Source organism: Salmo trutta, chromosome 9 (genome assembly GCF_901001165.1).
Source record: "Salmo trutta chromosome 9, fSalTru1.1, whole genome shotgun sequence".
NCBI classification, from domain to species: domain Eukaryota; kingdom Metazoa; phylum Chordata; class Actinopteri; order Salmoniformes; family Salmonidae; genus Salmo; species Salmo trutta.
The window spans coordinates 41,292,527-41,309,748 of NC_042965.1; the positions used below are offsets into that span (position 1 = coordinate 41,292,527).

General features: G+C 45.7%; 1 protein-coding gene across 1 annotated transcript in view; it reads left to right on the forward strand.

Annotated features, from left to right (window-relative positions):
• The window catches only part of LOC115199669 (phospholipid-transporting ATPase ID), a 35,086-nt gene that overhangs the window by 10,241 nt on the left and 7,623 nt on the right, over window positions 1-17,222 (forward strand). Inside the window, exons 2-17 of the mRNA XM_029761975.1 lie at window positions 16-92; window positions 874-932; window positions 3,096-3,209; window positions 9,060-9,158; window positions 10,232-10,293; window positions 11,056-11,128; window positions 11,334-11,404; window positions 11,717-11,799; window positions 12,609-12,767; window positions 13,315-13,403; window positions 13,644-13,837; window positions 13,971-14,179; window positions 15,267-15,476; window positions 15,907-16,095; window positions 16,313-16,452; window positions 17,217-17,220. Coding sequence (XP_029617835.1) covers window positions 50-92; window positions 874-932; window positions 3,096-3,209; window positions 9,060-9,158; window positions 10,232-10,293; window positions 11,056-11,128; window positions 11,334-11,404; window positions 11,717-11,799; window positions 12,609-12,767; window positions 13,315-13,403; window positions 13,644-13,837; window positions 13,971-14,179; window positions 15,267-15,476; window positions 15,907-16,095; window positions 16,313-16,452; window positions 17,217-17,220 — 1,798 coding nt within the window. The 5' untranslated portion in view covers window positions 16-49. The remainder of the gene's footprint in view (window positions 1-15; window positions 93-873; window positions 933-3,095; window positions 3,210-9,059; window positions 9,159-10,231; window positions 10,294-11,055; window positions 11,129-11,333; window positions 11,405-11,716; window positions 11,800-12,608; window positions 12,768-13,314; window positions 13,404-13,643; window positions 13,838-13,970; window positions 14,180-15,266; window positions 15,477-15,906; window positions 16,096-16,312; window positions 16,453-17,216; window positions 17,221-17,222) is intronic.

A 17,222-nucleotide genomic window follows, 5' to 3' on the forward strand; every position in this document is an offset into this window, starting at 1 on the left:
TCTCTCTTTCCCCAGATAAACACCACGGGTAGATGAAGAAGCAGAGAAGATGACGTTGTTTGGGCTGGACTGTGCCAAGAAGAAAGAGAGAGGTGAGGATGCAACCAACCTCCCTGTCCCTCATGATGTTTCATAGTTAAAATTACAGATAATGGCTACACCGTCATCTGTCCTCTCCTTTTCTCTTTTCCCATCTCCCCATCTCAGCCACTCAGTTCAGAGAAGACATTACTGCAGTTTTACTCTTTATTACTGCAGTATTACCTTACTATATAGTAAAAAAAAATACTACAGTATACACTGTCAAGTAATTATCTTTTTGTTTTCTCATGATTTTGGCTTGGTCTAATTGTGTTGCTCTCCTGGGTCTCTCTCTCTCTCTCTCTCCCTCTGTCCTGTTCTCTCCCTCTGTCCTGTTCTCTCTCCCTTTGTCTCTCTCTCCCTTTGTCTCTCTCTCCCTCTTTGTCTCTCTCTCCCTTTGTCTCTCTCTGTCTTTGTCTCCCTTTGTCTCCCTCTCTCTCTCTCTCTCTGTCCTGTTCTCGCTCTTTCTCCCTCTCTCTTTCTCCCTCTCTTTCTCCCTCTCTTTCTCCCTCTCTACGTATCTATCTATCTATCTATCTATCTATCTATCTATCTATCTATCTATCTATCTATCTATCTATCTATCTATCTATCTATCTATCTATCTATCTGTCTGTCTGTCTGTCTGTCTGTCTGTCTGTCTGTCTGTCTGTCTGTCTGTCTGTCTGTCTGTCTGTCTGTCTGTCTGTCTGTCTGTCTGTCTGTCTGTCTGTCTGTCTGTCTGTCTGTCTGTCTGTCTGTCTGTCTGTCTGTCTGTCTGTCTGTCTGTCTGTCTGTCTCCTGTTCTCTCAGAGTTGGAGAGGAAACTGAGGGCAAACGACAGAGAGCATAACCTCTCCTTCAGATATGCGGTGAGTTTAGTTGAGTGTGTGTGTATGAGGGTGCCTATGTACATGGTATTCACAGGGGTAAAACGTATGTTTCACCATCCTGGTTTATGTGTGTGTGTGCATGTGTGTTTGGGTAGGCCTTTTGTATTGAGTTTATATCACTCCCCTGGGACCAGACTATATATGTCACTGTATTGAGTTTATATCAGTCCCCTGGGACCAGACTGTATATGTTACTGTCTGGTTATTGTCATGTGGCTGGCTCCCTCCCAGGGGTCATAGTGTCTGGTGGTCTGGTTGGGTAGTTACACACACTATTACTACAGGAGAGAGGAAACATTACATGGGAGTAATATAGGAAACAGCATGTGGACATGCCAAGCACTTCCTGCATTTCACATAAGTCGTTACACAGGAAACAGCATGTTGAGTGGACCTTACGTAAAGACATAAACAGATGGCTTTACTGTGTTCAAAGACTTGAGTGGGCAGGACATTGTTTCAGACATCTACTGTAGAGTTTCAGATTACATTCATATTATAAACACACTTTAGTTTACTACTGAGATCAACCCCCTACAGCTAGCTCTCTCTCTCTCACTCACTCACTCACTCACTCACTCACTCACTCACTCACTCACTCACTCACTCATATTCCCAGGTTTTTATTCTCCAAGATCTATCTTGTTTAGGGAACAACTCTTGAGTTTCGAGACCAGAATAATATAAACATCCAGTTCTTCTACGTTAGGACTGTAGCCAGCACCACAAGCCCCTGACCTCTGAGAAGTTAGCTTCTAATGGAATGAAACTAAAAGCTGCCGTTGGAAAGTACACTCTTTCAAAAAGTTTTTTTTGGGTGTCCCAAATAGGAGAACCCTTTTTGGTTCCATGTAGAACCATCTGTGTAAAAGGTTTTACATGGAACTCAAAAGGGTTCTACCTGGAACCAAAAAGGGTTCTCCGAAGGGTTCTCCTATGGGGACCTTTTTTTCTAAGAGTGTAGCGATCCGAAGTTGTTAACCGTTTAAACCAAGCTGTTCTGAAATAAAGGAGGCACACACACACACACACACACACACACACACACACACACACACACACACACACACACACACACACACACACACACACACACACACACACACACACACACACACACACACACACATTAGACTCAGCATACAGCTCCTAACGTGGTGTCATTACCGGTTCTCATTAAATATCTTTCAGACAGCGGAGTCCCGGCCCATCGTCTGAAAAACATCTGAAACACTACCCCTTCAAAGAGTATCTTAAATAAATCCCACGCCCCCCCAGAGGAAGTAGGCGCTTGCAAACCAAACTGTCTTGTCTTCCAGTGTCTTATATTAGTTTGTCTTGTATTATATTGTCTTATCTTCTATTGTCTTATCTTCTATTGTCTTGTCTTCTATTGTCTTGTCTTCTATTGTCTTGTATTAAATTGTCTTGTCTTCTATTGTCTTGTCTTCTATTGGATTATATTATTTTGTCTCGTCTTGTCTTGTATCATCTTGTATTGTCTTGTATCGTCTTATCTTGTCTTGCACATTGCTTAGTTGGAAAACATGTTGGTTTCATTTCCTCCTATCTCAGTGTAGAAATGTGTCCCTTTTTTGACCTTGATTGAGTTAGGCTAATTCAGCACCACTGATCTGCCATCAGCCCAGGCAGAGACAGAGCTATGAGGAAGTTCACTCAGAAAACATGTTTGTGTGAGTTCTCATTGGCTTCTCAATGTATGGGTTTTCATTGGCTTCTCAATGTATGGGTTTTCATTGGCTTCTCAATGTATGGATTCTCATTGGCTTCTCAATGTATGTGTTCTCATTGGCTTCTCAATGTATGGATTCTCATTGGCTTCTCAATGTGTGTGTTCTCATTGGCTTCTCAATGTATGGTTTCTCTAAAATCATGTTATGTTATGTTGTTTTACTCACACACTTTCTTTTCTTATGTCCCTCTCTCCCTCCCTACTCTTTCTCTCTTTTCCTCCATCCCTCCCTCCCTCCCACCCTCCCTCCCTACTCTTTCTCTCTTTTCCTATGTCCCTCCCTCCCTCTCTCCCTCCCTACTCTTTCTCTCTTTTCCTCCCTCCCTCCCTCCCTCCCTCCCTCCCTCCCTCCCTCCCTCCCTCCCTCCCTCCCTCCCTCCCTCCTCCAGACCAATGCCATTAAGACGTCTAAATACAACGCGTTCACCTTCCTGCCCCTCAACCTCTTCGAACAGTTCCAGAGAATAGCCAACGCTTACTTCCTCATTCTGCTGCTACTCCAAGTGAGTGGAACACACGCACACATATGTACAGATAAACACACACACAACATGCATATCAGGACATACAGTATTAGAGTTGATGAGATGACAAGTTTCCAGCTGCGTTAACGTGCTCGTCACATAGCAGTCAGCGCACTAGCTCTGGTCCAGGGCGCTATGTTAACCACTGTTGCTTGTGCAGCTAGTTAGTACACAGTAGCTAGAACCTAGTTTCTAGAATGGCGCTGGAGGGAATAGCAGCAGTTTTACGGGCTCATGACCAATTGTGCTATTTTGTGTATTTAATTTTTTTTGCTGATATAATTTTTTTTCAAACATAACGTTTCCGCCATCGTTTCCTATGACCGGAAAGAGCTTTTGGACATCATAACAACTATCACTAACCTCGGTTTGGACGAGGACTTCTACTTCAATGCTTCGGACGCAAAAGACAGGCCCAAATCCCTGACACTCGAAGGAGAAGGAGATGGTGTTATAGAGACTGACATGCAGGGTACCTGACGAGACTACTTCGGAGAGTGGATAAACCGCCTCTACCCTCCGTTCTATTGGCGAACGTGCAACCACTGGAGAATAAACTGGATGATCTCCATTCGAGACTATCCTATCAACGTGATCTGAAGAACTGTAATATCCTATATTTCTCCAAGTCGTGGCTGAACAAAGACATGGTAAATATAAATCTAACTGGTCTTTCTATACATCGGCAGGACAGAACAGCAATGTCGGGGAAGCTCACAAGAGGAGGTGTGTGTCTCTTTGTTAACAACAGCTGGTGCGCAATCTCTAATATTAAGGAAGGAAGTCTGGAGGTTCTGCTCTCCTGAGTTAGAACACCTCATGATAAGCTGTTGACCATACTATTTACCAAGAGAGTTTTTGCTGGCACTAAGACCACACTCAACAAGCTGTATAGGGCCATAAGCAAACAAGAAAATGCTCATACCGAGGCAGCGCTCATAGTGACCAGGGACTTTAATCCAGGAAATTTGAAATCCGTTTTTACATTTTTACATAATTTCTACCAGCAAATCACCTGTGCAGAGGCAAAAACACTTTAGATCACCTATAGTCTACACACAGAGACACATACAAAGCTCTCCCTCGCCCTCCATTCGGCAAACATGACCATAACTCTATCCTCCTGATTCCTGCTTGCAAGCAAAAACTCAAACAGGAAGTACCGGGGACGCGCTCAATACAGAAGTGGTCCAATGAAGCAGATGCTAAGCTACAGGAATGATTCGCTAGCACAGACTGGAATATGCTCCTGGGATTCATCTGATGGCATTGGTGAGTATACCACATCAGTCACTGGCATCGACGACGTCGTCCCCACAGTGACCATACATACATATCCCAACCAGAAGCCATGGATTACAGGCAACATCTGCACTGAGCTAAAGGATAAAAGTGCCACATTCACAAGAGCGGGATGCTAATCCTGACGCTTATAAGAAATCCCGCTACACACTCCGACAAACCATCAAACAGGGAAAGCGTCAATACAGGATCTAAATCGAATTCTACTACATCGACTCTAACACTCGTTGATGTGTCAGGGCTTGCAAACTATCACGGATTACAAAGGGAAAGTCAGCCGCGAGCTGTCCAGGGATGCGAGACTATTAGACGAGCTAAATACTTTCTATGCTTGCATCAAGGCTAGCAACACTGAACCATTCATGAGTGTACCAGCTGTTCCGGATGACTGGACCCACTTCAATTTGCATACCGCCCCAACAGATCCACAGATGACGCAATCTCTATTGCACTCCACACGGCCTTTTCCCACATGAACAAAAGGAATGCCTATGCGAGAAGGCTGTTCATTGACTATAGCTCAGCATTCAACACCATAGTGCCCTCCAAGCTCATCACTAAGCTCAGAACCCTGGGACTGCAACTGGATCCTGGACTTCCTGACAGGTCGCCCCCAGGTGGTGAGAGTTGGCAACAACACATCTGTCAGGCTGATCCTCAACATGGGGGCCCTTCAGGGGTGCGTGCTTAGTCCCCTCCTGTATTCCCTGTTCACTCACGACTGTGTGGCCTCACACGACTCTAACACCATCATTAAGTTTGCTGATGACACAACAGTGGTAGGCCTGATCACCGACAACGATGAGACAGCCTACAGGGAGGAGGTCATAGACGTGGCTGTGTGGTTCCAGGACAACAACCTCTCCCTCAATGTTAGCAAGACAGAAGAGCTGATCGTGGACTACAGGAAATGGAGGGCCAAGCATGCTCACATCCACATCGACAGGGCTGTAGTGGAGCGGGTCGAGAGCTTCAAGTTCCTCGGTGTCCACATCACTAAGGAATTGTCATGGTCCACACACCTCAACACATTCGTGAAGAGAGCACGACAACACCTCTTCCCCCTCAGGAGCCTGAAAAGATTCGGCATGGGCCCTCAGATCCTCAAAAAGTTATACAGCTGAACCATTGAGAGCATCTTGACTGGCTGCATCACCACTTGGTATGGCAATTGCTCGGCATCCGACCACAAGGTGCTACAAAGGGTAGTGCGTACAGCCCAGTACATCACTGGGGCCAAGCTCCCTGCCATCCAGTACCTCTATACCAGGTGGTGTCAGAGGGAGGCCCTAAACATTGTCAAAGACTCCAGACACCCAAGTCATAGACTGTTTTCTCTGCTACCACACGGCAAGGGATACCGATTCACCAAGTCTGGAACCAACAGGAGCCTGAGCAGCCTCTAAGCCATAACTAGTTAGTTAAATAGTTAACCAATAGCTACCCGGACTTTCTGCATTGACCCTTTATGCAATAACTCTTGACTCATCCCATTAGCTGCTGTTAATGTATATTATCTGTTGCCTAGTCACTTTATCCCTACCTACATGTACATATCTACCTCAATGACCTCATACCCCTACACATCTGCTCGGTACTGGTACCTTGTGTATACAGCCTAGTTATCATTACTCAGTACTGGTACCCTGTGTATACAGCCTAGTTATCATTACTCAGTACTGGTACCCTGTGTATACAGCCTAGTTATCATTACTCAGTACTGGTACCCTGTGTATACAGCCTAGTTATCATTACTCAGTACTGGTACCCTGTGTATACAGCCTAGTTATCATTACTCAGTACTGGTACCCTGTGTATACAGCCTAGTTATTGTTACTCAGTACTGGTACCCTGTGTATATAGCCTGGTACCCTGTGTATACAGCCGAGTTATCATTACTCAGTACTGGTACCCTGTGTATACAGCCTAGTTATCATTACTCAGTACTGGTACCCTGTGTATACAGCCTAGTTATCATTACTCAGTACTGGTACCCTGTGTATACAGCCTAGTTATTGTTACTCTTTGTGGATTTATTGCTTGTGTTATTATTATTCTATTTTTCTATTATTTCTCTATTTTTCTCTCTGCATTGTTGGGACCGTCAGTAGTAAGCATTTCACTGTTAGTCTATAGCTGTTGTTTATGAAGCACATGACAAATAACATTTGATTTGATTTGATTAATTCTACATGTAATTTCACCGCCCGTGCTATTGGTTGGCGGTAACACTACATCCTCTCGGGTACCATTAGACCTGTCTGAGCTCGACTGTCTCACAGAGTCTGTGTCCTGAGAAGGTACGGTATCTGCTGGAGGCAGACACCATTAGACCTGTCTGAGCTCGACTGTCTCAGAGTCTGTGTCCTGAGAAGGTACGGTATCTGCTGGAGGCAGGCACCATTAGACCTGTCTGAGCTCGACTGTCTCACAGAGTCTGTGTCCTGAGAAGGTACGGTATCTGCTGGAGCCAGACACCATTAGACCTGTCTGAGCTCGACTGTCTCACAGAGTCTGTGTCCTGAGAAGGTACGGTATCTGCTGGAGGCAGACACCATTAGACCTGTCTGAGCTCGACTGTCTCACAGAGTCTGTGTCCTGAGAAGGTACGGTATCTGCTGGAGCCAGACCTTGTTGGAGGAGATGGCTATGATTTCCAAAGTTAAGCTACAATCAGTCCAGTAAGAAAACAGGATATGACTGAGTGAAGTGCATTGATTGAGGAAGTGAGGAAGAGAGAGAGGAAGTTGACTCTTTGCAACTTAGCTCATTGTTGTATAGAGGTTTACAAACAACACAAAACATACCTGGCTCCCGAGTGGCACAGCGGTCTAAGGCACTGCATCTCAGTGCCTCAGACGTGTCATGACAGACCCTGGTTTGATTCCAGGCTGTATCCCAACTGGCCGTGATTGGGAGTCCCATAGGGTGGCGCAAAATTGGCCCAGCGTCGTCAAGGTTTGGCCTGAGTAGGCTGTCATTGTAAATAAGAATTTTGTCTTAACTGACTTGCCAAGTTAAATAAAGGTGAAATTAAATAAAATAAAAAATAAAAAATACCTGATGTAGAGAGATCTCATCACAGCATACAGTATGTACAGTAGAAATAGCTATGGAGACCAGTAGAGAGCAGATCCTCTATGCTGCTCTGACATTGCTTGTCCATATATATATTCTTAATTCCATTACTTTACTTAGATTTGTGTGTATTGGTTTAATATGTTGTGAAATTGTTAGATATTACTTAGATATTACTTGTTAGATATTACTGCACTGCCGGAGTTAGAAACACAAGCATGTCGCTACACCTGCAATAACATCTGCTAAACACGTGTATGTGACCAAAAAAAATTGTATTTGATTTGAAGTTCCAGAATGCGATGACAATGTCAGCCATATTGGTCAGGGAGAAATCCAAACCAGCCTAATTGGAATGAATGGCAGTAGAGGCAGATTCCTGATTTGACTTGTGCAGGAAAATACAAGTTGTGATATTAGATATTGTGTATTAGATGTATTGTCAACTTAAAATTTTGCCATATAATTATAAATGCAGTTTAAGCAGGTTTTATACAAAAGTTCTATATAAATAGCCTCTAAAATATACGTACACAGACCGTAAATGTCTAAATGTTTTGTTTTCTTGGAAAGCTGTGAGTGCTATTATATGATACAATATGAGTACTTGTTGCATTACAACTTGTCTAAGTCCTATCATCAACTGATGTCTGATGGCTGTGAATTGACTACATTGTTTGAATGGAATGTTGGAATATTGGCAGTTAATTTGGAACAAATGATGAAATCATTCCTCTAAAACCTCTAGCCTTACCTGTGGCTCAGTTGGTAGAGCATGGTGTTTGCAACGCCAGCATGGTGTGTGCAACGCCAGGGTTGTGGATTTGATTCCCACGGGGGGGCCAGTACAAAAAAATGCATGAAATGAAATGTATGAAATGTATGCATTCGCTCTGGATAAGAGCGTCTGCTAAATTACTAAAATGTAAAAATGTAAATGTAAAACTGTCTGGCTAGCTAGCTAACAAACATACAGGGAAAATAAATTCTTCAAATTCATTATTTTACACAATATCTTATCAGGGTAATTGGTCAAGCCATGGTTGACCAACTTCCTGACCAAAATGGCTGACCTTTTTTATTTAACCTTTGTTAACTAGGCAAGTCAGTTAAGAACAACTTCTTATTTACAATGACGGCCTACTAGGGAACAGTGGGTTAACTGCCTTGTTCAGGGGGCAGAACGACAGATTTTGACCTTGTCAGCTCGGGGATTCGATCTTGCAACCGTTCGGTTACTAGTCCAACGCTCTAACCACTAGGCTACGCTGCCGCCCATTTATACCATCATTAGAAGGTTCATGACCATTCTAGTATTCTAATTGTTAATTGTATGACCACCACCTCCTCCCCCCTATTCTGGGGGTTGTCTGTTGTATTAATGTGAAATGTTGTGTAGATGTTGTATAAATGTTAACTGAGTGTTTGTTGAATGTTGTGTTGCGGTAGGTGATTCCTGCCATCTCCTCTCTGTCCTGGTTCACGACCGTAGTCCCTCTGGTACTGGTGCTGTCTGTGACTGCTGCTAAAGATGCTACCGATGACATAGTGAGTATACATATAGGAGAATCCTGCATTTGGGACTTGCCCAACCCTCCTTACCTTTCACATCTTACTGCTGCTCAGCCCTTCACTATTCCAAGCAGATATCTTCTTAGTTTTTCCTTTTCATTTTTACCTCTCTCTCTACCTACTCAGTCGTGTGACCTTTAACCTGCTTACCTTACCTGACTATTGTATAGTGGTGGTGTACTTGGCTGTACCCTCTCTGACGTGTTTTCATGGGCTTGTTTTTTCACTACTTCCTGAATCAAGCAGGAATTTAGTTTCAATACCCAAACAATAAAAGGAAAATGACTTTCAGTTCCAGCTGTCAAGTTAAACAAACACTACTGCTACTTTACTGACTGTGGAGTGAATTTGGCAACCTGATACTGAACCGGTCTGGGAAATGTGATCTCACGTGGATACACGTTAACCTCAGTGGCAGAACAAGGGTCTGTTTGTTAGGTCAGGTGGAGACACAGGCCATGTTCCAAATGGCACCCTATTCCCTATGTAGTGCACTACTTTAGACCAGGACCAATAGGGCTGTAGTGCACTACTTTAGACCAGAACCAATAGGGCTGTAGTGCACTACTTTAGACCAGGGCCAATAGGGCTGTAATGCACTACTTTAGACCTGGACCAATGGGGCTGTAGTGCACGACTTTAGACCAGGACCCAAAGACTCTGGTAAAAAGGTAGTGCACTATATAGGGAATAATGTGCCATTTGGGACGTAGAAACAGACCTTTCTGCCTTCACGGTCCAGTGACAGCTTTAGTGAGGTCATCGTATTTGGCGTATCATGATTGGCTATTGGTGAGGAGATGGTGGCCATCTTTGGCGACGCAGTGGCGGGAAGTCAGAGTTTTGGGTGGTCTTGTGAGACTCCAGACCGAAACCAAACATTTACACAACCTCTGACCTGAAGAAATCCCCTCAGTCAATACATACAAAGAATAAAGATGTCTTGTAATGATTAACTCCATTCACCAGTCCCATTTAAACAGGATTTAACCAGGAAACGACCCTTGAGGTTAGAAACTAATGTCTTATTATCCTCTCTGTTTTACCAGAATCGCCACAGGAGTGATAACCAGGTGAACAACAGGAAGGTCACAGTGCTCATGGATGGAGAGTACGTTCATCAGATCTACTATTGGTTTCATTATGAACACAACTTATAATGGTGCACTGGTTTGTGTGTGTGTGTGGTCAGATATTGTTTGGCCCTCCCTGCTCTCTGTCCCCATCCTACTCTCTCCACTGTCCTCCACACTAATCCATTTCCACAACAAATGTGTGTTTCGTAAGGCAGGGACAGTAAGGCACCGTGTCCTCTTTTCTCGGGGGCAATAGGAAGCAGCTGCAGGACAACAGGAAGTGCTTGTTTTCTTCCTGTTGATGTGACTCCTGACTCAAAGACACTAACAGACAGTGGTTCAAAGGAAAATACAGTATACAGTGAACACACTGACCCTTATGGCTATATTTAGTCTTCTATTTCCTCCTGACTGTCCCCAAACAACAGAGAATCCCTAATGTCTACTCACAATACTCTCTCACTTTCACTCTCTCTCTCCCTCCCTCCCTCCCTCCCTCTCCACTCTCTCTCTCTCTCTCTCCATCTCCCTCACCACGCACTCGCTCTCTCTCCCTCTCCCTCACCACGCTCTCTCTCTCCCTCCACTCTATCTCTCCCTCACCACGCTCTCTCTCTCCCTCCATCCACTCTCTCTTTCTCTCTCTCTCCCCCACCACATTCTCTCTCTACCTCCCCAACACACACACTCACTCTCTCTCCCTCTCTCCCTCTCTCCCTCTCTCCCCCTCCCCCTCTCCCTCTCCCTCTCCCTCTCCCTCTCCCTCTCCCTCTCCTTCTCCATATTTGTCTCTCTAGACTACGGAGTGAGAAATGGATGGCCGTTCAGGTGGGCGACATCATCAAACTGGAAAACAACCAGTTTGTTACGGTGAGAACAGAACACTGAACCAACCTAACTGTCAGTTCTTAAAGCATACTGATTCAGCCCTGGAACATACTGTACCTCACTGTTAGTCTATTTTAACAGTTGGCACAGGAAACCATCCTGATAGACTGGGTGTGAATCTGGTGCCTATATTCAGTGTATTTGATAGTCAGTGAATCTGATTCTGTGAATCTCTGTGTGATTTCAGGCAGACCTGTTGCTGCTCTCTAGTAGTGAACCTCTCAACCTGGTCTACATAGAGACTGCTGAACTGGACGGGTCAGTGTGTGTGTGTGTGTGTATGTGTGTGTGTGTGTGTGTGTGTGTGTGTGTGTGTGTGTGTGTGTGTGTGTGTGTGTGTGTGTGTGTGTGTGTGTGTGTGTGTGTGTGTGTGTGTGTGTGTGTGTGTGTGTGTGTGTGTGTGTGTGTGTGTTTGTGTGTTTCAGTTTACTTGTCCATCTACTGTACAAAGCTTATGTCTATTCATACTCCTCATACCTTCTCTCCCTGCTCCTCCTCCTCCTCTGCCCTTCTCCTCTTCCTCTTTCTCCTCTTTCTCCTCTTTCTCCTCCTCTCTCCTCCACCTCTCAGAGAGACCAATCTAAAGGTGAAGCAGGCTCTGACAGTAACAGGAGACATGGGAGACAACATCCAGAGCCTGGCTGCCTTCAATGGTGAGTTACACTCAGAGGGTTGGTTAGACACTTTCTACGTAGTATCTCTGGGTAGAAGTTTCCCTTAGATACAGATCCAGGATCAGCCAAATCCTAATATTAACCATTAAGGGGGAAATGCATAAACTGACCTTTTGATCAGTGTCTAGTGAAAAAGTCATACTGCTCCTGCTTTGTAGCCACACCATAATGATCACAAAAGCATAAAGCCAATTGCCAGAGAAAAACAGTTTCAGCAGCATATTTCAATCAGGTGTGGTTCAGTGCACTAGTAAATTAATTATGTTTTAACCATATTAATATCCACTCTTCTCTCCTCCTAACCCTGTCTCATCCTCTCCTCCTAACCCTGTGTCTCATCCTCTCCTCCTAACCCTGTCTCTCATCCTCTCCTCCTAACCCTGTCTCTCACCCTCTCCTCCTAACCCTGTGTCTCATCCTCACCCTGTCTCTCCTCCTAACCCTGTCTCTCATCCTCTCCTCCTAACCCTGTCTCATCCTCTCCTCCTAACCCTGTGTCTCATCCTCTCCTAACCCTGTCTCATCCTCTCCTCCTTACCCTGTGTCTCATCCTCTCCTAACCCTGTCTCTCACCCTCTCCTCCTAACCCTGTCTCTCACCCTCCTAACCCTGTCTCATCCTCTCCTCCTAATCCTGTCTCATCCTCTCCTCCTAACCCTGTCTCATCCTCTCCTCCTAACCCTGTCTCATCCTCTCCTCCTAACCCTGTCTCTCACCCTCTCCTCCTAACCCTGTCTCTCACCCTCTCCTCCTAACCCTGTGTCTCATCCTCTCCTAACGCTGTCCAGGGGAGGTGCGCTGTGAGCCCCCCAACAACCGGCTGGACCGTTTCACAGGAACGTTGACTAACGCTGGTCAGAAATATTCACTGGACAACAACAAGATCCTGCTGAGGGGCTGCACCCTCAGGAACACAGAGTGGTGCTTCGGACTGGTGCTGTTCGGAGGTGAGAGGTTAGAGGTCAGGACTGGTGCTGTTCGGAACTGAGAGGTTAAAGGTCAGGACTGGTGCTGTTCAGAGGTGAGAGGTTAAAGGTCAGGACTGGTGCTGTTCAGAGGTGAGAGGTTAGAGGTCAGGACTGGTACAGTTCGGAGGGTGAGAGGTTAAAGGTCAGGACTGGTACAGTTCGGAGGGTGAGAGGTTAAAGGTCAGGACTGGTGCTGTTTGGAAGGTGAGAGGATAAGGGTCAAATCCAATCAACTTGTATTTGTCACATTCACTGAATACAACAGGTGTAGACTTTACCATGAAATGATTGCAGAGGTAAAGACTGGTGCTGGTTCACAGGTTAGTTAACCCTGCCCTCTGCTGGCCAGTATAGAAAATAAACCTCAACTGGGAATACCTAACGCTGACTGACCAAATGGACATCTTGCTTCTAACCTTTATTAAAAGCTATTCTTCTAAACAATGAGGAAATGTCAATTATCATATGTTTAGTTTTCTTCTAAATTCTTATTTAATACTAACCCTGTGGTCCGGTTGTGGTCCAGGTCCAGAGACTAAGCTGATGCAGAACTGTGGGAAGACGACGTTCAAGAGGACCAGCATCGACCGCCTGATGAACGAGCTCGTCCTCTGTGTGAGTCCAGCAGTTAGACTGTTGTGGGTTTTATCTGTCAATGAATAGATCTAATATAGGTGGTGTTTAATGTGAGTTAAAATCTTAATTTTAACATTCACTGGACATCTCTCATTTCCAACATGGTATTTTATCTATTACACTGGGTTCAGTTGAATTATCTATAGATTCTGTCAGCCTTTACATCTCTCTTCTCACCTGTTGACCTCTTGACCTATTGACCCCTCTTTCCCCCGTCAGATCTTTGGCTTCCTGGCGTTCATGTGCACGATCCTGGCCATCGGCAACCGGATCTGGGAGCAACGCTGGGGGTCAGAATTCACGGCCTTCCTGCCCAGACAGGACGGTGTCGACACTCCCTTCTCCTCCTTCCTCACCTTCTGGTCCTACGTTATCATCCTCAACACTGTCGTACCCATCTCCCTCTATGTCAGGTGAGAGAGAGAGAGTCTGTTATTGTATTTCTGTATTTCTGCCTATTCGAGATACTGTACCTTGCAGATACATGTCTGCGCTAAGTTTCTACTGTATGTAATGTAATGAATTATTCCTGTATGTGTGTTGCAGTGTGGAGGTCATCCGTCTGGGCAACAGTTTCTACATCGACTGGGACAGGAAGATGTACCATGCCCGTAGTGACACCCCGGCCAAGGCCCGGACCACCACGCTGAACGAGGAGCTGGGTCAGATCAAATACGTCTTCTCTGACAAGACCGGGACACTCACTCAGAACATCATGATCTTCAACAAGTGTTCTATCAACGGGAAGTGCTACGGTGAGTTTCAGATGGTAACTAGGAAGGGCTACGGTGAGGTTCAGATGGTAACTAGGAAGGGCTACGGTGAGGTTCAGATGGTAACTAGGAAGGGCTACGGTGAGGTTCAGATGGTAACTAGGAAGGGCTACGGTGAGGTTCAGATGGTAACTAGGAAGGGCTACGGTGAGGTTCAGATGGTTACTAGGAAGGGCTACGGTGAGGCTCAGATGGTAACCAGGAAGGGCTACGGTGAGGTTCAGATGGTAACTAGGAAGGGCTACGGTGAGGTTCAGATGGTAACTAGGAAGGGCTACGGTGAGGTTCAGATGGTTACTAGGAAGGGCTACGGTGAGGCTCAGATGGTAACCAGGAAGGGCTACGGTGAGGTTCAGATGGTAACCAGGAAGGGCTACGGTGAGGTTCAGATGGTTACTAGGGAGGGCTACGGTGAGGTTCAGATGGTAACCAGGAAGGGCTACGGTGAGGTTCAGATGGTAACCAGGAAGGGCTACGGTGAGGTTCAGATGGTAACCAGGAAGGGCTACGGTGAGGTTCAGATGGTAACCAGGAAGGGCTACGGGGAGGTTCAGATGGTAATCAGGAAGGGCTACGGTGAGGTTCAGATGGTAACCAGGAAGGGCTACGGTGAGGTTCAGATGGTAACCAGGAAGGGCTACGGTGAGGTTCAGATGGTAACCAGGAAGGGCTACGGTGAGGTTCAGATGGTAACCAGGAAGGGCTACGGTGAGGTTCAGATGGTAACCAGGAAGGGCTACGGTGAGGTTCAGATGGTAACTAGGAAGGGCTACGGGGAGGTTCAGATGGTAACCAGGAAGGGCTACGGGGAGGTTCAGATGGTAACCAGGAAGGGCTACGGTGAGGTTCAGATGGTAACTAGGAATTGCTACGGTGAGGTACAGATGGTGACTAGGAAGGACTACGGTGAGGTTCAGATGATACATTGGCAGGCAAGGAAGTGATACTGAAACACACATGCATGTTGCACACACATGAACACACACACACAATAACAGGTTCGTATGAATCCCTCCTCCATTGTGAAGAATCCCATATGAACTCATCAAGTCTCTATTCTGTTCTCCAGGAGATGTATTTGACTACACTGGCCAGAGATTGGAGATCAACGAGCACACGGAGACAGTGGACTGGTCCTTCAACCCTCTTGCTGACCATCAATTCTCCTTCCATGACCACTCCCTGGTGGAGGCTGTGAAGCTGGAGAATGTGGAGGTCCACTCCTTCTTCAGAACACTGGCCCTCTGTCACACTGTTATGGCTGAGGAGAAGACAGAGGGTGAGGAGAGGGAGGGAGGGAGGGAGGGAGGGAGGGAGGGAGAGGAGAGGAGAGGAGAGGAGAGGAGAGGAGAGGAGAGGAGAGGAGAGGAGAGGAGAGGAGAGGAGAGGAGAGGAGAGGAGAGGAGAGGGAGGGAGGGGGAGAGGAGAGGGAGAGATGGAGAGAGAGCAAGGGGAGGGAGGGAGGGAGGGAGGGAGAGAGAGGAGGGTGAGGAGAGAGATGGGGTAGGGATAGTGAGAGAGAGTGTTTGTGAAAGTGAGGAGCATGTTTGTTTTTGCTTGTTGAGATTGGTGAGATTATGAAATTGTGTCAGAAAGGGAAGACTGCATGTTATCCATATTCATGTATGTATGTATGCAACAAAAAGAGAGAACGATAGCTACGACCACTTCCTCTAACAACAGGAAATGACCTCACTCCCTCTGTACAGGTGAGTTGCTGTACCAGGCCCAGTCACCTGACGAAGGTGCTTTGGTAACCGCAGCGCGCAACTTTGGCTTCGTGTTCCGCTCGCGCACGCCAGAGAGCGTCACTATCGTAGAGATGGGAAAACAACGCAGCTACGAGCTACTCGCCATCCTCGACTTCAACAATGTCCGCAAGAGGATGTCCGTCATCGGTAAACACAAACCATGAGAGATTTAGCTTATTTCTCACTGTACTGTGTCTATAAGGGCTGAAGCCTAACTGTTTGTGTGTGGGGGTGTGGGGTGTGTGTGTGTGTGTGTGTGTGTGTGTGGTGTGTGTGTGTGTGTGTGTGTGTGTGTGTGTGTGTGTGTGTGTGTGTGTGTGTGTGTGTGTGTGTGTGTGTGTGTGTGTGTGTGTGTGTACTACAGTGCGGAGTCCAGAGGGGAAGCTGTGTCTGTATTGTAAAGGAGCAGACACTATGGTCTATGAGAGGCTGCACCAGTCCTGTACCAAGCTGATGGACGTCACCACTGAACACCTCAACGTAAGAGTGTGTGTGTGTGTGTGTGTGTGAGAGAGATAGTCTGTGAGAGACAGAGAGAGAGTCAGAGAGAGTCTGTTAGAGACAGAGAGAGAGTCACGAGAAAACAAAAGATAATTACTTGACACATAGGAAAGAATTAACAAAAAAAACAGAGCAAACTAGAATGCTATTTGTCCCTAAACAGAGAGTAAACAGTGGCAGACTATCTGACCACTGGGACTGACCAAAATGAAGGAAAGCTTTGACTATGTACAGACTCAGTGAGTATAGCCTTGCTATTGAGAAAGACCGTCGTAGGCAGACCTGGTTCTCAAGAGAAGACAGGCTATGTGCACACTGCCCACAAAATGAGGTGGAAACTGAGCTGCATTTCCTAACCTCTTGCCTAATGTATGACCATATTAGAGACACATATTTCCCTCAGATTTCACAGAACCACAATAATTTGAAAACAAATCCAATTTTGATATACTCCCATATCTATTAAGTGAAATACCACAGTGTGCCATCACAGCAGCAAGATGTGTGACCTGTTGCCCCAAGAAAAGGGCAACCAGTGAAGAACAAACACCATTTTAAATACAACCCATATATATTTTTATTTATTTTCCCTTTCGTACTTTAACTATTTGCACATCGTTACAACAGTGTATATAGACATAATATGACATTTGAAATGTCCTTATTCTTTGGACCTTCTGTGATTGTAATGTTTACTGTTCATTTTTTATTGTTTCTTTCACTTTAGTTTATTATCTATTTCACTTGATTTGGCAATGTAAACATAGTGGGGT